General features: G+C 43.8%; 1 protein-coding gene across 1 annotated transcript in view; it reads right to left on the bottom strand.

Moving 5' to 3' along the window:
- The window catches only part of LOC135523597 (neurabin-2-like), a 25,295-nt gene extending 3,357 nt beyond the window's left edge, over nt 1-21,938 (bottom strand). Inside the window, exons 1-6 of the mRNA XM_064950378.1 lie at nt 21,547-21,938; nt 19,831-21,410; nt 4,134-4,266; nt 3,691-3,811; nt 3,209-3,313; nt 1,194-1,326 (exon numbers count right to left, since the gene is read on the bottom strand). Coding sequence (XP_064806450.1) covers nt 1,194-1,326; nt 3,209-3,313; nt 3,691-3,811; nt 4,134-4,266; nt 19,831-21,273 — 1,935 coding nt within the window. The 5' untranslated portion in view covers nt 21,274-21,410; nt 21,547-21,938. The remainder of the gene's footprint in view (nt 1-1,193; nt 1,327-3,208; nt 3,314-3,690; nt 3,812-4,133; nt 4,267-19,830; nt 21,411-21,546) is intronic.

The following is a 21,938-nucleotide window of genomic DNA, read 5'->3' as shown; positions in this document are numbered from 1 at the left end:
ATGGGTTCAATATGCTTCCATCAATCCCATTTCACAGTATTTTTATAAATGCCTGTGCCTGTTGCTACTATAACAGCATCATAGTTATAAGAATTTATTCTTAACTGACTTGCCTAGTTAAATAAAGGTAAAATAAAATAAATGGTTGGTTGGTACTGAGACTGGCCACTAGACGGCGTATAACACCATTGAAGAGCATCCCTAGATTGGGGGAGGGAACACAGAACAAACCCTCAACCATTATGCCATCATTCTGCATGTCAATGTAATAAGATGGAGAACATAAGAATGTCCTGCATCCTCATAGGATTTTGATTGGACAGAGGTTAGAGAGAAAAAAAAATCATCCTTTTGGGTTGTAAGTACTCTAAAATCTCTAACCTAACAACCCAAAGATGAAGAGACCAAAACATCAGAAACACTGATTCATTTTGAAAAAGAAGTCCTAGGGAGACAGAATTTAATTGATCCAATTTGGCCTATGCTCTCTAAACTGACCTGTTGTTATGCATCACAAATGGCACCCTATTGCCTATTTAGTGCACTACTTTTGACCAGAGCCCATAGGAAGAATAGGGTGTCATTTGGGAAGCACACGTGTGTTTATACTGTCTGGAGGCTATACTGGACAGTAACAGCATAGCAAAGGACACACCCATTCAGCTCACTCGATACAGCCACCGGCTTTGGGTCAATTCTGACAAAGATGTGATTGGCACACATACAGTATCTTAATCCTAAAGGGTAAAAGAGAACACACAGAGGGAAAAATGTACCTAAAAATGCGTATTATAATTTTTTTTAAATAAAATAGTGACCAGGTTTCAGTTTCTCTCTAAACTAGCAGTGTTCAGGGTCGTGTTCTTTAAGGCACAGAGTAGCAAAACATTTCACAACATATAGAAAACATTTGTATTCTTATTGGACACGTTCTGGTAGTAACTCCCCTGTCTGTCTGTCCATCTGTACTGTACTTCTTGGTTGTCCATGTTCTGGCTGTAGACTGGTTGTAGACCTACCTATACTGGTTGTAGACCTACCTATAGACTGGTTGTAGACCTACCTATACTGGTCATCTATGTACTGGTTGGTTAGACTGGTTGTAGACCTACCTATACTGGTTGTAGACCAATTGTATACCTACCTTCTGGTCATCTATGTACTGGTTGGTTACAGACTGGTTGTAGCCCTACCTCTTGGTCGTCCATGTACTGGCTGTAGCGTTGTTCCATCATCTCTCTCTGCCAGCGCTCCTGTTCCAGGGTCTGTTGGATCAGCTGGGCCACCTCACTCTGCTCGCCCGGCTTCTCCCGACCAATCAGAAACCTGCATACAATTACAGATTTTGAAAATGGCTTTCTATGTGGACTGCAATAAGAGGAACCTCTATGATATGGTCCCTTAGCAAGAGGTTAAATAATCTGAATTATATAACCTCTCAACCTTGACCCAATATGCTCCGAGAGAGACGTGTTTTTCAGTGTAATACTCTCCTCAGCTATGTAAGAGGAATCGGAGTAGTGCAGTTCAGAATGAGTACCCATAGTCAGTCAGTTATCAAGACCACCACAACAGCCTTAGATTTCCTCCCGTTAACTATCAGGTAATTAAATGCTAAGTTCCCATCCTCATTCACCCATCCATTCCCATGGCTGACATTTTTATGAATAGGCCCAACTGACCGCCTGCCTGCCTCAACCCTTCCTTCCCCGTCTACTGATCTATAATGCATGAGCTCTCTCTAAAGTCACACAACACTTAACAATTACACACACACACACACACACACACACACACACTAACAATTACCCCCATAGCTCACTAGTTCCAGAATTATGAATGAATGAGCCTGTATACGACGACAAAGCAGTGCTGGGTATTGAGGAACAGGCAGGCGACTCTGGTGCCCCATTCAGTCAGCCACAAATAGACCCCTCTGGCATTTCAGAATGATAATTGTGTTGATGCCTGCTGTGAGCATGATGGGGATGTTTTTTTATGCTCTTCCATGGTTCAAACATGAGTTTCAGCTTTGTCTGTGGTTCTGTTGCTGTATCTCGAAGGGAAGTTTTCACTCTTCATCATGGCCCCATTTGACCTCTGATGACTGACTACTCTGCAAGCCTTGGTCTACACAGTATGTAAGTGGAAAGATGTGGCCATTTAGACAGTCTTCTCTAGAGTCTAAAACCACTGCAAAACTAAGAAGAAAATGTGTACAGAAAACCTTAACGGAGTCTCGCGTCACGCAGTACTACAAAGAAAAGAGTAGGGATTAGACTTGATGAAGTCATTTAACCTGTCTGTATTCAAGTGTTTGAGAGAGACGCCCATCAAGGCAACTCTATTCCCTCTCAGTAGCTAATTGTTCTCAAAGCAGTAGTAAACTCAGCAAAAAAATTTAAATGTCTTCTCACTGTCAATTGCGTTGATTTTCAGCAAACTTAACATGTGTAAATATTTGTATGACCATAACAAGATTCAACAACTGAGACATAAACTGAACAGGTTCCACAGACATGTGACTAGCAGAAATGGAATAATGTGTCCCTGAACAAAGGGGAGGGGTCAAAATCAAAAGTCAGTATCTGGTGTGGCCACCAGCTGCATTATGTATTGCAGTGCAGCTCCTCCTCATGGACTGCACCAGATTTGCCAGTTCTTGCTGTGAGATGTTACCCCACTCTTCAACCAAGGCACCTGAAAGTTTCCAGACATTTCTGGGGGGAATGGCCCTAGCCCTCACCCTCTGATCCAACAGGTCCCAGACGTGCTCAATGGGATTTAGATCCGGCCTATTCGCTGGCCATGGCAGAACACTGACAGAACACAGAACACTGACATCATACCATATGGGTTGATGAATGCTCCATCAGTTTTCCAATCATTTGTAAAATAGTATAGTAAAATAAAAAGGTAAAAATTTTTTTTACAGTTATTTGAATTTTACAAATTATTTTTGAAAGACAGGGTCCTGAAAAAGGGGTCCTGAAAAGTGTATTTTTTTGCTGAGTTTAGTTGGTGAGGAAAAGAAACCTGCTAAAATTTAAAAAAAGTGTTAACGAGAAGCCTCTGTAACATCAGAGTGTTGCGTCAAAGTGTGCATCCCAAATAGCACCTTTATTCCTTATATTGTGCACTATTTTTCACCAGAGCTCTATAGACCCTAGTCAAAAGTAGCGCACTATTGCCAAAAACATATCCTCACTTGACAGTGCCTGTGGTGTTCCTGAGGACAGAGGCAGCGAAGGTCTGAGTGACCCCCACCAGACTGGTCCCATCCACCTCCACTATCAGGTCATTCACCTGGATCCTGGGTGGAGAAACACAAAGCAGCACAACAACCTCAGCACCACAGTCTTATAATATGCTTACTTTTTCCTTCAACCATTCATACAGGTTTGTCTCGGAGATAGAAATCTGTTTTGCTAGCGAGACCTGCAAGGAACCGTAATGCGACCGAATTGACTCCCTTTATTATTCCAAACCGATTTGTGGAAAAGCAATAACATATCAAAATCCGCAAGTTAGACAGAGATGTGAATACTACTACTAGACATACAAGTTTGGCTCATCTCACATGCTTGATTGCTTCTTAGATGTATTAAATCATGCAGAACCTGTTCAGGTAAGTCTGCCAGGAGTGTAGCTGGAAAAGCCGTAGATGAAGGCCACCATTTTGTAACGTACCTGCCATCCCGATGCGCTGCTCCTCCATCGGTGACCGTCTTGACAAAGATGCCCAGTTTCTCCAGGCCCATGTCTGCCCCCGCCCCCATCCCAATGATACTGATACCCAGCCCATCCCCATCTGAGGACAGTGAGAAAACAATAAAATCATCGTAATCCATGATGAAAATTAAATGCTCTTTTGTTTCATAATAGCTTTTAAAATCAGAACATCCCTCTTGGGAGAAGGGATAACTGGAAGGCAGATGGAGGGATGATAGATGCGTGCTGATTGAGTGAGGGGATTGATCTCTGATTGTCTCAAGAGAATGGCGATTACAACTCCTCTTTACAGTTCTGTGAAGGGGAGTTTTCTTAAGTGGGCAATCTGGAATGTTCTTTGTTGTTTTTCGAATCACAGATTGCCACATTAAAGGTTATGGGGTAACTGAGCTGAGGTGTACCTTTCTCCAGCTCGACGGGGAACAGATCGAGCCTCTCCACCCTCTTCTCCAGCTCGTACTCTGCAGACGCAGCCATGGGGTCCACGTCCTCATTCCGACGATCATAGTCCTCGTTGGGGTAGGTGGCAAACACCTGACAGATGAAGAGAACACAAAGTAGCTTATTACAAAACTGTTTAAACATACTTTTTACTTAGGCGGGACTTGTGTAAAGCACTTTGTGACAACTGCTGATGTAAACAGGGCTTTATAAAATATATTTTTGTTGTTGTTGATAGATTTACTGATTGAGCAGTAGTTGCAGGTTTATCATTGAGTATGAGGAGGTTTCTATCCGTGTTAGAAGAGGGCCTTAGTTCCATTATGTTCTGATAGGTTGGATGGAGGTGGGACACAGTGAAAAGGGTGACCACATAATTTTTAGTGCAATAGTGCAATATACTGTCACGTCATTCACCTAATAAAAATGGACACAAACCATTTCCATCACCAAATTTGCCTCAGTTAAAGCTTGTTTCAACTACCAAAATGCTATTATATTCAGGTAACAGACTTCAAATCAACCCCGGTATAAAACCCAGGCACCTCTCATAAAATAGATAGTGACCCATTTCAGAGCAGAGCTTCCACTTTAGCTCAGCTCCAACAGCATTATTGCATCCCAAATGGTACCATATTCCCTACATAGTGAACTACTTTTGACCAGAGCCCTATGGGTAGTGCACTATATAGGGAGCTATTTGGGAATTAGCCCATGACAGTATACATAAGCACCTTCAGCATTCTAATGCAGTCCTGGCCACTGCAGCTGCCACACACACACACACACACACACACACACACACACACACACACACACACTTCTCGGCCACTCTTCTCTCTGGTCTTCCAGGGAGGCTCAGGTCACATGTGCACCTCACATAACCACTCTCCTACTAAAGCTACACAGGACCTGCTCGGTGCTTTACCCTCTCTTCTCTTCCCATCTCACTGTTCACCCTCCCATTCGTATCACTCATTCCTCTCCTCTTTTTCTCTCCATCCCTCCTCTCTCCATCCCCAATAACCTCTTCTCTTCTCTCACTCTCCTCATTCCCTCAGGCTTTTAATTTAAAAAAAAATTTTTATCTCCCTCTTTTGCTTCTTCTCCAAACTCCCCAATATAACCTCATCTTTTAATTGTTTCCCTCCAATGAATAACCCTCCTCTCTGTTACAACGGTCTTCATGTTTGCTACCTTTCGTCATCTATTTGTGTCCGTCTCACAGTAGTCAGTACACACACACACACACACACCTCTTTGCTTGTACAGTGTCATCTAAATCACATGGTCTCTGTCTCCGTAGCAACCACAGTGAAGTGCTTGTCAGATGTGACATTGCTCTTATGATTCAACCAACCTCCCCCTGAGAGAACTAAATGGACTATTATCTGTTTTCATACATCATTGAATACTAGGAAGGTTGAGGTGAGGCACATTTCTCTGGCTGGGCTAAACTGTATCTAGGTCTGTGCAGTTGGATCAAAGGTTTTCAAATAGAACACCCGGAAGAGGTCTTGCATCAAAGCAGCCATTGTACCGTACATATACTGCTGACGACGCAGCCTACGACCACGTAAATGCCAGCTCAGAGCTATACATTTAGGAACACACACACACACACACGTTAATGACTACCTAAATCAGTAAACCTCTGACTGGTGTAGACCAATGGTGTGGGTTTGGCATATAGTCTAAATAGGTTGAGTGATTTAGGTTACCTTTGTATCTCGGCGGATTAGGATCATTTGGATTATAAGCAGACAGAAAACATGTTTAGCCTTCGTGTGAATCGATGTAGCCTGGCACTAGCACAGGGGTATTCAAATCTTACCCTACGAGGTCCGGACTACTGCTGGTATTCTGTTCTACCTGGTAATTAAGTACACCCCACCTGGTGTCCCAGGTCCCTGATTAGAGGGGAAGAATGACAGGAAGCAGTGGAACTGGCATGGAGGTCCAGATTTGAGTTTGAGGGCATTAGCACATCAACAGTTAAAACAACTGAAAGTGGTCCCCCAAAGCTCTCTATCTGTGTGCATCCGAAATAACACCCTATATGGGGCACAATGTTTGACCAAAGCCCTATTCTTACATTTACATTTACATTTAAGTCATTTAGCAGACGCTCTTATCCAGAGCGACTTGTCTATTTATTGTATCTGTTCCTGTTTGTTCTGTGTCTGAAGCACCACCATAGTGCTAATAGAATTGCACTTAACTTGATTTGTCCACTTTTCTGAATTGAAAAGTAGTTCACTACATAGGGAGGAGAGTGTAATTTGGGATTTAGCCATAGTCTCAAATGGCAGTTCGCTCCTCGAGTTTAATGGCCACAGCTGGTGGCCGTTCCTGACCCCAAGGCCTGGTGACCAGAGACCAACTACAGTTCAGACAGTATAGAGTATTAACATGTGTCAAAGGGAACAAGTCTCCTACATCCAGATGTGTCTGTACTCTGTACCACCTGCCTGTGTTGGGCTGCATCATCTGCCTGCAGATTCAGCTCTGCACACTGACTGACAAGGCAAAGACACACTGACATGACACACACACACACACACACACACGCAGAAAGCTAACACTTTCTCCTTCCAAAGTCAAGAGATTTACTTCTTCCTTATATGGGAGTATCCCACTAAAGGCCAGACAGACACTGATCATCTTACATGATGCTCTCATATCCTCCCTCCCTCCCTTCTGTACTGTATGCACGCACACACACAGTCGCTGAACACTGGCTGAGCTGGGCGGGGTAGATAAGGTGGCATTGTGGCAGTCAATGAGCGACATGAGCCTGCCTTTCCCCTTTCAGGAGACAAACATTGGGATTAAGGTGGGGGGCAGGGCAGGGGAGGCTGAGGCAGGGCAGGGGGAGGCTGGGGCAGGGCAGGGGGAGGCTGAGGCAGGGCAGGGGGAGGCTGAGGCAGGGCAGGGGGAGGCTGGGGCAGGGCAGGGGGAGGCTGGGGCAGGGCAGGGGGAGGCTGGGGCAGGGCAGGGGAGGCTGAGGCAGGGCAGGGGGAGGCTGGGGCAGGGCAGGGGAGGCTGGGGCAGGATACATGCTGCTGCTGCTCCAGTTGTGACAGATAATAGGTCACAGTGGATAACAGATGGCCAGGAACACCCCTCCCTCCAACCCTCTCTGCCACCAATCGCCCTACAAAAGCTGTGTGTGCAGCCAGTAGCTAAACTAAGCTAACGCCTTCTGTTTGTGTCAGAACAGGGAATCCAAACAGGGAAACCGCTTGGAATGTATCACATATTAAAAGCCCCAGCAACACACAAATGACTAGGTTGGTACTATGGGAGGTATAAAGAGGCATACCCTCATGCTGTTATATATTTTTTCAACAATTACCACAATGGCTCCTTGGCTGCACCCTAAATGGCACCCTAGTCCCTATGGCCCTGGTCAAATGTAGTGAAGGGGAAACAAAGCTTCCTGAAGCATTGAGCATTTCCTGCCAATTGTGTCAAAACTAGGTTAATAACTTGAGGATTTGATCAACACAGTGTACATTGCCTAAATTCAACATACCTGGTCTTCCAGGTCAGTTAAATCCAAAACACGAAGTGCCTGCGGCACTCCAGGCCCAGGGTTGCCTACCCCTGAACTAGAGAATAGGATGCCACATGGTACACAGCCCTTGCCTGGGAGGGATGTGGTTGGGTAACATTGTGGTCAAGTGGTTACATCCTCCTGGTACCGGAATTCCCAAACTCTGTCCCCAGGACCCCTAAAGGGTGCACGTTTTCCTTTTTGCCCTAACACTACACAGCTGATTCAAATTATCATGATTTATTTGAATTAGCTGTGTAGTGCTAGGGCAAAAACTAAAATGTACACCCCTTGGATTCCCGAGGCCCGGGTTTGGGAAACAGTAGAAAGCAGTTTACCCTGTTCCTCCTCTTGTTGCTTTCCCCAAAAACAAATCCAAATCTGGCTTAAACCCAATAGGCTGTGTGGATGTGGTTTTAACGGGTGAGTTTAGCTGGTTTCTCACAACAGAAATAGCATGTTCCTCTCCACACAGTCTCACCACAAGTTCAGCTGCTAACCTATTAACATTAACACTGGGGAGTTTCACACTTTTTTTTACAACACTCTTCGTCGCTCTTCCTATTACATTTTCTTTTTTACAAGATGTTAGTTTTCACTGTATACTATTTGCTCTCCATGCATGGTAGAATCTCAATGGCATTTTCTTGATTCCTTTGCATCCTCTGTCCTGGCCTCCTCAAAACCCATTGGATGAAAAGGTCAGAGATCCCTCCCCTCTGACATTCTCACCCAATGGGTTTTGAGAAGGAGACGAGGAGAGTGGAAGTGAGGAATCAAGGCAATGCAATTGAGATTCTCCCCATGTCCCATTGAAATGGCACTTTAGTCAGAGCTTTCTTCAACTACCAAAGTAGAAATATGGTATGGAAAGTGATGAGATTGGTTGTCTCATGTGTCCTATTAACATCTTCATTCATAGTTCAGAACAGGCAGTCTATCTGCTACTTGCAGTCTCAGAGCATTTCATTTCAATGTACCGGATATCTGTTGCAATTAACCCACTAGATGTGTGATGAATTGGTGTCTGAGAGCTGGCTTGATCACACCGCAGCAGCAACAAGCTCAGTACAGACTTAACGTCCTTCCGACAACCACTCAGGTGGGCCTACCTCCAACAAACACTCATTCTCCCACTAACTGTCCTGAAGACAATCAAACCTTAATCAAACTGCAGAAACAATCTTAGCACATATAACAGACTTAACGTCTGTCTGAGAACTAAGCAGACGTACCTACAACAAACACCTAAGTCTCCTGATGACAATTGAACGTTAATTAAACTGCATAAACAAGCTAAATATAAAGGAAGGGATACCTCCAGTTCCAACGCGCTCGCCACCCCTTCCCCTAATTCGTCAATGTATGCAGATATGAATGGTCTGGAAAGGTATAAGCTTCCGCATATACAGTACCAGTGAAAAGTTTAGACACACCTACTCATTCCAGGGTTTTTCTTTTTGTTTACTATTTTCTACATTGTTGAATAATAGTGAAGACATGAAAACTAATAATACATATGGAATCATGTAGTAACCAAAAAAAGATAAACAAATCAAAATATATTTGATATGAGATTCTTCAAAGTAGCCACCCTTTGCCTTGATGACAGCTTTGTACAAACTTGGCATTCTCTCAACCAGCTTCATGAGGTAGTCACCTGGAATGCATTTAAATTAACAGGTGTGTCTTGTTAAAAGTGAATTTCTTTCCCTCTTAATGCGTTCGAGCCAATCAGTTGTGTTGCAACAAGGTAGGGGTGGTATACAGAATATAGCCCTATTTGGTAAAATACCAAGTCCATATTATGGCAAGAACAGGTCAAATAAGCAAAGAGAAATGACAGTCCATCATTACTTTAAGACATGAAGGTCAGTCAATGTGGAAAATTTCAAGAACTTTGAAAGTGCAGTAGTAAAAACCATCAGGCGCTACGATGAATCTAGCTCTCATGAGGACCGCCACAGGAAAGGAAGACAAGGAGTTACCTCTGCTGCAGAGGATAAGTTCATTAGAGTTAACTGCACCTCAGATTGCAGCCCAAATAAATGCTTCACAGAGTACAAATAACGGATGCATCTCAACATCAACTATGAATCAGGCCTTCATGGTCGAATTGCTGCAAAGAAACCACTACTAAAGGACACTATAAGAAGAAGAGACGTGCTTGGGCCAAGAAACACGAGCAATGGACATGAGACTGGTGGAAATCTGTCCTTTGGTCTGATTAGTCCAAATTTGATATTTTTGGTATCTTTGTGTCTTTGTGAGATGCAGAGTAGGTGAACGGATGATCTCCGCATGTGTGGTTCCCATTGTGATGCATGGAGGAGGTGGTGTGATGGTGCTTTGCTAGTGACACTGTCTGTGATGTATTTACAACTCAAAAAGGCGCACACAACCAGCATGGCTACCACAGCATTCTGCAGCAATACGCCATCCCATCTGGTTTGTGCTTAGTGGGAATATCATTTGTTTTTCAACAGAACAATGACCCAAACACCTCCAGGCTGTGTAAGGGCTACTTGACCAAGAAGGAGAGTAATGGAGTGCTGAATGATATAGTAATCACTTGTGAATGATGCCCAGCTTGTGTGCAGTAAGTCAAGAAATGTCACATGCCTCTTTTTGTTCAAATTTTTCCAATCATAGTCCCACACCTCATGTTGCCTAGCCAGTAGGCCTATATGTTTTGATATGGTTTGTATCGCAACTAAAATGGCCAAATAACTTCTTAATTAAGCACATTAATCCGCTTTGCAACTGGTGTTGAGCCTGAACTGGCGTACAGTTTGGGGAAGATCATTTTTACCATAAAAATGCACCTTTATAATAAAAGCATTACATGAAAAATTGTGTTTTCCCGCTAATTGATTGCATTTTGGAACGTTCGCACTTCTAGCCTTATACCGTGTGCGGATTATTGAGCTTATAATGTGAAGAAATAGCCTAATAGTTTATCAACATTTCAACCTAAACATTTCGATCGGTAGCATGAGCATCATTGCTTTTGAAAGTTTTTATAATGTGAGTAGTTGTATTAATTTGGGATCTATCGCATCCCACAACTGTCCCAGACTATGTTTGGAATATTTATTTCTGGTAGGCTAGGGCTTTTGCTGTTCATTGGGCCGACTCATCTTGTTGGCTGACGAAAAGTAAAGTTGGACAGTCCTTCTAACATCTTCAATATGGACCTCGGAATTCGATAGGGATGTGCGCAGTTGCACCCCGATGTGTCTGTCTTCACTTGTAGCCTACTTCGGAGCGGAGATAGATGCCTGTGAGAAGAACTCAATCAAATGACGGGTATTGGCTAATAAGAATTGAGATATGAGAGAGACATGTGAGTGAGAGGTGCTTCGGAATAGGCAGCTGAAAGGCGGCAATTATAATTGTTATATTCAGCCCAAGGGCAGAGCGTCCACTGGGCGCAAAAGGCATGAATTTGTTTAAGGGGCATTATGGCCCCACTAGGGGGATGCTTGTCAAATTGTCAAATTGTGAATGAGAGAGTGATGAAGTGTGTGCAGCCTGTGAAAGAAACAAAGCAGAGAGCATGCCTTTCATACAACTTTTCTCAAATCATCATTAGTCGCATTATGCAGCCTTAGAATATATTAAAAATCAAAACATATAGCCCAATGTTTGTATCGCAACTAAAGTTACATGAATATCTCTAAATTAAGAATAGAGGAGAACCCATTTCTTTGTTAACTTCTCTTGGGTAGGGTGCAGTATTTTGACATCCAGATGAAAAGCGTGCCCAAAGTAAACTGCCTGTTACTCAGGCCCAGAATCTAGGATATGCATAAAATTGGTAGATTTGGATAGAAAACACTAAAGTTTTTAAAACTGTTAAAATAATGTCTGTGAGTATAACAGAACTGATATGGCAGGCGTAACCTAATAAATTGATAATAAATAAATAATCAATTTCAGCTTACCACTATTTTCAATGGCTAGTATTTTAATAACAAGGCCAAGTCCCCCAGATTGGAAGCCCTAGGAACTGCAATAGATGTCAACAGTCTTTAAAAAGAGTTTTAAGCTGGTTTTTGGAAAAATGGCCCAGAAATTGTAGTTTTTCTAGGTGGCTCCCATTTTGGCTGTAGTGTTTCCAAGCGCGTGGCGGAAAACGCGTTCTTTCATATTTATCTCCGGTAATGAACATACTATTGTCTTAAATTTTATCGTTTATTTGCGTATTAGGATACCTAAGGTTAGATTATAAACATTGTTTGACTTGTTTGGAAAAGTTTATTAAAAGTTTATTAGTAATGTTTGGAATTCATTTTTTTATGCATTTTGATGGAGGGAAATTGAGTGGATTATTGACTGAAGCGCTCCAGCTAATCTAATTTTTTTATGGATATAAAAGAAGGACATTATCGAACAAAAGGACCATTTGTGATGTAACTGGGACCATTTGGAGAGCCAACAGAAGAAGAAGAAGATCAAAGGTAATGCATTTTTTATATCGCCATTTCTGACTTGTGTCGCACCTGCCTGGTTGAAATATGATTTATGTTTTTGTATGCGGGCGCTGTCCTCAGATAATCATACGGTTTGCTTTCGCCATAAAGCCTTTTTGAAATCTGACACAGCGGCTTGATTAACAAGAAGTTAAGCTTTATTTTGATGTATAACACATTTTCAAGAATGTTAAATATTTGAATTGATTATTTTGGGATTTCGCGCTCTGCAATGTCACTGGATGTTGGTCAGGTGGGACGCTACCGTCCCACGTATCTTAGTCAACCGCTCAACACAGAAGGGCTGCCTGTGCTCCCTCAGATTTCATTTGGAGAAAACATCCTTTCTATTTTATGTTCAATTGTATTCTTCATACTATAAATATTATAAAATAATGCCACGGAATTCTGAGCAAATCTTGTCTGCTAAATGAACTAGTGTAGCCCACAGCCATATGGCATAGCCAGATCAGGACCTAACATAAGGTCAACTCTGAGTATGTTATTCTGTTCTTCTAAAATATTACATTTTCTTCATATCATGTTTCTTCAGACTTGTCTAAAATAAATTGTAGGCTATGCGTGGAAGCCAGGAGCTGCTAAATGTTAACGGTCAATTTCCTTGCGACTGGCAGTTATTTGCTTGACAATCACCTGCTGACAAAATGCCATGACCTCCACAGCCCTAGCTTCACATACAGAAACGACACACAGAGGCTGCATGCTGTAGGACTGTACTGTGGTGTGCATTGAGTTGGGTGGTGCAGCCCATAGACTGTATAATACGGTGCAGCCCATAGACTGTATAACACGGTGCAGCCCATAGACTGTATAACACGGTGCAGCCCATAGACTGTATAACACGGTGCAGCCCATAGACTGTATAATACGGTGCAGCCCATAGACTGTATAACACGGTGCAGCCCATAGACTGTATAATACGGTGCAGCCCATAGACTGTATAATACGGTGCAGCCCAGCCAAAAAGTGGGACAGAATGACCTTGCTGATAATCTGTCTGGTCCCCCATCCCCCTCTCATGGGCAATGTGGGACTGGCCAATAGATTCACTTGGTAGTACAGTGTGTGAGATGACTGGCCAATTGTCCCTTACCAGTGAACCTGTTTTATCATACCTGGCCACATTGTGATGCATTGCATATCTCTGGCTTCCCTTGTGGTCCAAGTAAAAACCCTCAATTTTACTAACGCTTGCAAACATACCTGCTAACTTTTTCAACCCATTTCAATATCTAGTCAACAAAGTCTACTGGGCTATAATCACATCAACAAATATGTTTGTATTCTTTTTTTGTTTGAATTGCAGACAGTGTAAAAAAACAACAATCAAATGTGTATTCATGACTGAAGCTAGCTCAGACTATTATGGGATGCCACTGTGTAGGCTGTAAATATTCATCAGATTCTTGGTGAAGAATGGACAGAGGTGGAAAGATAGTTGAAGAGGGACAAAGGGGAATTCTGTCCCTGGTTGAAAGAGTGTACGTTGCAGATTTGCAGTTTTTATCTACACACGGTACAAATTCAAAAGGAGATTATTTAAAAAAAAAACACACACACACACACACACACACACACACACACACACACACACACACACAAAAAATCACTCCAATCAACATTAGGATCAATAATTGAAAGCATCTTGTACCAGGAGAATAGGAGAGAACAGTTATGAGATACAGTGATGTAAAACAGGAAATATAGAGTAAGGACAATAAAACAAATAAGAAATGAGGAACCGGAGAGCAGGTTCCTGTGTTTAAAACAAGCAGACAGCCCCCAAAGGAGAGGCCTGTCTGTGGTAATTACAATGCTGCTATTTTTATCAACTTATCATAAAACAAGAGGAGAATGGTGACAGATGGAGAAAGAGAAAAAAAGAGAGGGAGTGAGAGAGAGGAGGGTGTTAGAGTGAACAAAGCCAGTAGTGTGAACTGAACTTTACCCCAGCGATGCTGTGTGTGCCAGTTTGAGAAGAGAGAAAAAAATAATACATTTGACACAGACCCCAGTGGCTGTCACCACAACAACTCCTATGTGTGGGCGTCAGAGAGAGAGAAAGAGAGAGAGAAAATATTCACAAAATAATGGCTAAGCACGAGCACTTCCTGTACCAGCGAAGTTGAGAAAGACAGAGAGAAAGACAGAGACAGAGAGAAAGACACACAGAGATAGAGAGACAGTGAGATAGAAATAGAAACAGCAAAAGAAAAATACACACAGAGACAGACAGACATTCAGCAACAACAAAAAAGCTAGTGGCAATACTGTGTGACCAAAGTCCTGGCAGTCATTAAATCATGACATTTTAGCCACCAAATAAAGGGCCTTCAATTTGTCCTTCCTCTGACTCCCATGCATTCCCACTGTACCCATATCAATCTAAATAACAAAAGAGACTCTGATACAGAGTGAAGGACTGTGTCAGTGTGATGGGAGGGTTTCAGAGGACAGACACTGTTGGGTACAGTAGTACTAGACTGAACATATCAAAAAGACTAACAGTCGGCCACAAATCACTTTGAGATTTCTTGAACATAGAGCTTGGTGATATGGACAAAAATCCATATTGAAATAAAATTGCTTGAATTGATGCGATGACTATCACCCAAATTAGCAAACACATTTAGTTTCAAACTTCACATTTCTGAAATATATTGTACCGAACGAGATCAGCAAAATGCCTGCGATAAGTTGATTGGTGTCTATAATTTTCGGTTTACTTTCCGAGCTCTACTTGAACATATCAAAAAGACAGGGAGACAGTCAGCCACAAAGCGCTTTGAGTGTTATTTCTGTTAGAAAAAAGCGCGACGGAAATGCAATAGATTATTGTTATTACTGTCAAGTACAAGACCACAGCACAGACCGACCCACTCTGCTCTCTGTTAGGTCTAATGAGCTGTCGCTGCTTTGTCACACCACGCAGATGGCGGGCCAATGTAAAACACTACAGGAAGTCACAGTTCTCTTTTGATACTCTCATAGGGTCACAACTTCTTCTACTGAAGTGATCTGGTATTATGGGTTATCATAACTGGTTGAAACATAACTTATGAAATAGCCTACCCACCAGGCACAGATATCAATTCAACGTCTATTCCACTTTGGTTCAACGTCATTTCAGTGAAATGACATGGAAACAACATTGATTCAATTGCCTCATTGGTCAAACACAATTTGACGATGCATGACTCTGTTCGAGAGAGAGAGAACTTGGATGGTCATGATAGCTGTTTCAGTAGCTGTTTCAGTAGCTGCTTGAGCTGGCGCTGCATGTGTGAGTGTGGGACTTAATAGTATCAACGCACACTTGACTTGGCAGAGCTAGGGCTTCTCTCTCTCCATGTTAATGCTGGAGACCTCCGGGCAGGGAGACTGAACTGGGGTAGCAGAGAACAGGTCTACATACCAAATAGCACCCTATTCTCTACATTTTTCTTTTTTTATTATTACAATTTTATTTCACCTTTATTTAACCAGGTAGGCAAGTTGAGAACAAGTTCTCATTTACAATTGCGACCTGGCCAAGATAAAGTAAAGCAGTTCGACACAGACAACAACACCGAGTTACACATGGAGTAAAACAGCCATACAGTCAATAATACAATAGAAAAATAAGTCTATATACAATGTGAGCAAATGAGGTAAGATAAGGGAGGTAAAGGCAAAAAATATAGCAAGTAAAACACTGGAATGGTACATTTGCAGTGGAAGAATGTGCAAAGTAGAAATAATGGGGCACAAAGGAGCAAAATAAAAAATTAAATAAATACAGTAGGGGAAGAGGTAGTTGTTTGGGCTAAATTATAGATGGGCTATGTACAGGTGCAGTAATCTGTGAGCTGCTCTGACAGCTGGTGCTTAAAGCTAGTGAGGGAGATGCATACATAGTAGACTACTTTTGACCAACGACCCATCCCTACATCTCCCATACTCAACCGGCGGACCAGAGTCCAGATCCGGAACCAGAACTGGGTCAATACGGACCGTGGGTCCCGACTACAAAATGTAAATAAAAGAATAATATTATTTTGGGGGGGGGGGGGGGTTGTGGCTGGTATCATATAAACACAAATAATGCATGGAAAAATTAGTAGAATTGCAGGGACTCAGCTTTAAAAAAGCAACATTTTCTCTCTGCCAACAAGAGTGTTAACAGTTTGGGGTCACATGGGTTGCAAGGCGGGGTTTGTTACTATGCTGATAAATGACAATATCCATCTGGACCTTTAACACCTAGGACATTTTACTGACCGGACCTTCTCAAATAGTACTTCTGCACTGCATGGGGCACTACTTTTGACCAGAGCTCATTCCCTACAGTGTGCCCCGGTCAAAAGTTGTGTGCAATATAGGGAATAGGTTACCATTTGGGACACAGCTCATGACAAAGCAGTGAGACGGAGCTTGGAGAGCAGAGAATCGTACGCTGCTTCGTGGATCATTATACTTCCCAGTCAGTAGAGTCACTGAATCAACTTCTCCCCTCCTAGCCCTGACATGGATGTAGCCTCCAGCTTATTACAGGGTCTACAATAACATACGTCTATGTCTAGAGTCATTTGTGATGGGCAACGATACGGAAAATCAATATCAGTTTCATTTTTTATTCAATATCAATATCATATCGGTTTGTAGAAAACACATTGCAAATGTGTGAATGTTCACTTCTCTGTGAAATCCAGACATCTGTTGTTTATTGCCCATTGGGATAGGTGTTCTTGTAGCATCAACCTACCTAACGAGTTTGAATAAAATGGGAAGCCATCTCCAGTATATGGCCCATAAGCAGACAATTAAATATGCTACGTCTGGATAAAGGAGGCTACAGCCATATCAGGATAACTTCTCTACCATGCTGAGAGAAATCATCAATATTACTTCTTCCTCATGTGTAACTTAGTAAAGCACATGGGAATGAACCAACCACCAACCAGCCAATATAACTCAACCATTCTTCTTCTTCTTTGGATTTTAATGGCAGTGTACACCTATCTTTTTAGGTGCATTACCGCCATCGATATAAAACCAACCACTGCACTGCTGTTGACCTTTTACAAGTCAAGCCTGCCATGATTATCCCGACACACAATAAGAAAGCAGCTACGCAAATTATTCTGCCTCTTTGTTCCTCCCTAACAATTATTTACAGACACAGAGAGAGAGACCTACTGAGAGACAGATAGCATTTTGGAGGGAGCTGGAGAGAGAGCTACAGAGAGAGAGAGAGAGAGAGAGAGAGCTACAGACAGAGAGATTGAGTGAGCTACACAGAGAGAGCGAGAAACTTACAGAGAGCTACATAGAGAGAGCAAGAGCTACAGAGAGAGAGCGAGAGCTGCCTAGAGAGAGCTACAGAGAGAGAGCTACAGAGAGAGAGCTACAGAGAGAGAGCTACAGAGAGAAAGAGAGCTAGAAAAAGAAAGCTACAGAGAGCTAGAGAGAGCCAGAGAGAGAGAAAGCTACAGAGAGCTACAGAGAGAGAGCAAGAGCTGCCTAGAGAGAGCTACAGAGAGAGAGCTACAGAGAGAGAGCTACAGAGAGAGAGCTACAGAGAGAGAGCTACAGAGAGAGAGCTACAGAGAGAGAGCTACAGAGAGAGAGCTACAGAGAGAGAGAGAGCTAGAAAAAGAAAGCTACAGAGAGCTAGAGAGAGCCAGAGAGAGAGCTACAGAGAGAGTGCTACAGAGAGAGAAAGAGAGCTAGAGAAAGAAAGCTACGGAGAGCTAGAGAGAGCCAGAGAGAGAGAGAGCTACAGAGAGAGAGAGAGACATACCTTGGCCTAAACATCAGCGCCACGGGTAACTTCCACAAAGCTGTGAACGATCTGAGAGACAAGGCAAGAAGGGCATTCTATGCCATCAAAAGGAACATAAATTTCAACATACCAATTAGGATTTGGCTAAAAATACTTGAATCAGTCATAGAGCCCATTGCCCTTTATGGTTGTGAGGTCTGGGGTCCGCTCACCAACCAAGACTTCACAAAATGGGACAAACACCAAATTGAGACTCTGCACGCAGAATTCTGCAAAAAATATCCTCTGTGTACAACGTAGAACACCAAATAATGCATGCAGAGCAGAATTAGGCCGATACCCACTAATTATCAAAATCCAGAAAAGAGCCGTTAAATTCTATAACCACCTAAAAGGAAGCGATTCCCAAACCTTCCACAACAAAGAGAGATGAACCTGGAGAAGAGTCCCCTAAGCAAGCTGGTCCTGGGGCTCTGTTCACAAACAAACACACCCTACAGAGCCCCAGGACAGCAGCACAATTAGACCCAACCAAATCATGAGAAAACAAAAAGATAATTACTTGACACATTGGAAAGAATTAACAAAAAAACAGTGCAAACTGGAATGCTATTTGGCCCTACACAGAGAGTACACAGCGGCAGAATACCTGACCACTGTGACCGACCCAAAATTAAGGAAAGCTTTGACTATGTACAGACTCAGTGAGCATAGCCTTGCTATTGAGAAAGGCCGCCGTAGGCAGACATGGCTCTCAAGAGAAGACAGGCTATGTGCTCACTGCCCACAAAATGAGGTGGAAACTGAGCTGCACTTCCTAACCTCCTGCCCAATGTATGTATTAGAGAGACATATTTCCCTCAGATTACACAGATCCACAAAGAATTCAAAAACAAATCCAATTTTGAAAAACTCCCATATCTTCTGGGTGAAATTCCACAGTGTGCCATCACAGCAGCAAGATTTGTGACCTGTTGCCATGAGAAAAGGGCAACCAGTGAAGAACACACACCATTGTAAATACAACCCATATCTATGCCTATTTACTTTATCTTGTGTCCTTTACCATTTGTACATTGTTAAAACACTAATATATATATATAATATGACATTTGTCTTTATTGTTTTGAAACTTCTGTATGTGTGATGTTTACTGTTAATTTTTATTGTTTATTCCACTTTATATATTCACTTTATATATTATCTACCTCACTTGCTTTGGCAATGTTAACGCATGTTTCCCATGCCAATAAAGCCCTTGAATTGAATTGAGAGAGAGCTACAGAGAGAGAGAGAGAGCTACAGAGAGAGAGAGAGCTACAGAGAGCTAGAGGAAGAAAGCTACAGAGAGAGCTAGAGAGAGAGCGAGAGAGAGAGCTAGAGAGAGAGCTAGAGAGAGAGAGAGAGCAAGAGCGAGAGCTAGAGAGAGAGAGAGCGCTAGAGCTACAGAGAGCTAGAGAGAGAGCTAGAGAGAGAAAGCTACAGAGAGAGCAAGAGAGAGAGGTAGGGAGCTACCGCTAGCTCCCGCTGCATTTCAGATAAGGATTGACAGACTGGTTCTTTCAGGGCCATGTCAGCTGCACAGTGGGAATGCAGGCAGGCAGTGGCAACTGGCTGGGAACAAGGCTACTGGCACAGAGGGAGGGGGAAAGGAGGAAGGGGGTGACTAAGCATATAGTAAGGTATGGCGTGAAGGAAATCCGTGGTAGTGACCAAGTCAAACACTACTACAAAAGGACTGGTTGTAAAGATGGAAGCCTGTGACGTGTTAAATATAATTGAATGCAGTGCAATGGTGTGTACGTGACCATGTATGTTCTATTAGAGTGTGAGCTCACCTTGATAGGCCCCGTGCTGAAGCAGATCTTCCGGCTGGGTGGAGGGTCCTCCTCTTCAGGCAGACCAGGCTTCTCATGACAGCTGGACTCAGGTTCATACGGCTCATCTTCATCCTCCTCTTCCTCATCCCGCTGGCTCCCTCCAGAGTCCTCCCCCACTGCACTGTACGTTCTGATATCTACCTGTTCTCCCCCTGACTGATCCTTTACCGTTCTCTCTTCTCCCTCCTCCACTGTACCCCCCTGGCCCATCACTCCATCTCCACCCTGTCTACCTCTCTCACTGCTAGTGCCCTTGGGAGAGATCTCCCTCACCTGGGCCTCGCTCTCTGTACTGTTCTCCCCATTCTCCAGAGAGATGTGGTGGATGTCAGCTTTCACTAAGGTGCTGCTGGGCTCCTGGTCACAAGAGTTATCCTCAGACTGGCCTTCAGCTTTGGCCTGGGTTCCAGTTTTATCCCGGCCCTCTTTGGGCTTGGGGAGTGTCGGGCCACTGTGGCCTCCATTCAGGCCATCGGAGGATGAGGGGGCAGCCCTGAGGCTTCTGGGAGGCCCATCCAGGTCCCTCTGGCTGCGCCCCACACCACCCTCCTCCTCCTGGCTGGCAGTTGGGAGGGCAGAAGCACGGTTCGCCCTCTTTGAGATGATTTTGGAGTTGAGCTGCACCCCCACCTTGGTGCTGACCCCCCGGGAGGGCAGTGGAGGGGTGGAGGAGAGGCGGTGCAGGTTGTTGCGGAGCTCTGAGGCCCGTTCAAAGACAGCGCTGAGCTGGGAGACAGTCGGGGACACGGCCTCGGTGGTGTCCAGGCTGTCCAGGGATTCTGTGCTGCCGTTGAACCGGGCCACCACGTCCAGCCTGCCATCATGGAAGCCCAGGCCAGAGGTCCGCTCGGTCTTCAGCAGGACCCGGTTAGTGGCAGCGGCCTGCTTCTCCCGCTCCAGCTGCTGTGCCGCCTGCTGTTGTTCAAAGATCTTCCTTGTCTCTTGTAGCTTGGAGTAGCTGGGTGATGAGGCTAGGGGAGCCTGCCCGTTCTCTGCTTTGGCATTTGGGTTGAACCGGTTAACCCGCTCTGAGACAGTGGATCCCAGCTTCAGCAAGGCGCTGTGGTCCACATTCTCATTCAGGCTACCGGCTCTGGGGAGGGAGAGACGCACCCTCTCAGTAGTCTTCTCCAGGTCCTCCCCTCCCTCCCCCTCCCTGCCGGGAGATGTGCTCCCTGGGCCTTGCATCTGCTGAAACATGTTCTTGATACGGTGCACGTTGGAGCCGTAGCTCCGGCGGCCACGGGGGCCTTCCTGCATATAATCGCCATTTGCAGCATTGTCCTTCACAGGCTTCAGCGCCTGTATCCCCGCCTCGTATGCGTTCCGGTGCGGGGATGGGCTCCTCAGCGTCGAACCAGAGCCGGTGCTCTTGGAAGATGAGGTATCTGTCTTCATCATGATCAGTCAAGCGTCACAACGGCTGCTCAGCAACGGCATCTCTCCCTTTCTCTTCCTCGGTTGTCAGCACAAATCGGTCCGTTCTCACCAACAGTCAATTCTGTTGGGGAGACCTTGAACCTACGTGCCGACGAGAACTGAATAGCAGGAGAATAAAAAAACAACGGTTATTGTTTTAGGCCGCGTGCATCCATTATCCCAATCCTATGGAATGGAGGAAAGTGAAAAACGATGCATTCATTAGTCAAACTCGCTAGTAATTAAAACACCAACCTGACGGAAAAACCTGGAGAAAATGCCCTGGTTACAAAAACATCACTGCAGAAAACTGGAACAGTAACCCAATGAACGCTGGATTTTCCACTGACGACAGATTTATTCAGTTTAATCCCTTTTCAAGAGCAGCATCATCATTTTGATCTCTAGATTTTCTGAACTGCTGATTTCTGGCTCTGGGTCCTCCTCGCTCGCGTAAAAGCAGACTGCTACCGAGGATGGGACGAAACTGGGTCATAGCACCGGTCGGGTTCACTCTACGTTTTTAAGTCCTTGAATATTAGCCTAGCGATAATCAATATATGTGAAGGTCTACTCCATACACGAGTTCTATATAATTACAATTATGATATCAAGTAGACGAGACAAATCAACATAAATATTCTTTA

Source organism: Oncorhynchus masou, chromosome 31, assembly GCF_036934945.1.
Source record: "Oncorhynchus masou masou isolate Uvic2021 chromosome 31, UVic_Omas_1.1, whole genome shotgun sequence".
NCBI classification, from domain to species: Eukaryota; Metazoa; Chordata; class Actinopteri; order Salmoniformes; family Salmonidae; genus Oncorhynchus; species Oncorhynchus masou.
The sequence above is the reverse complement of the archived record's forward strand: the minus strand, read 5'-3'. Positions and strand labels throughout refer to the sequence as shown.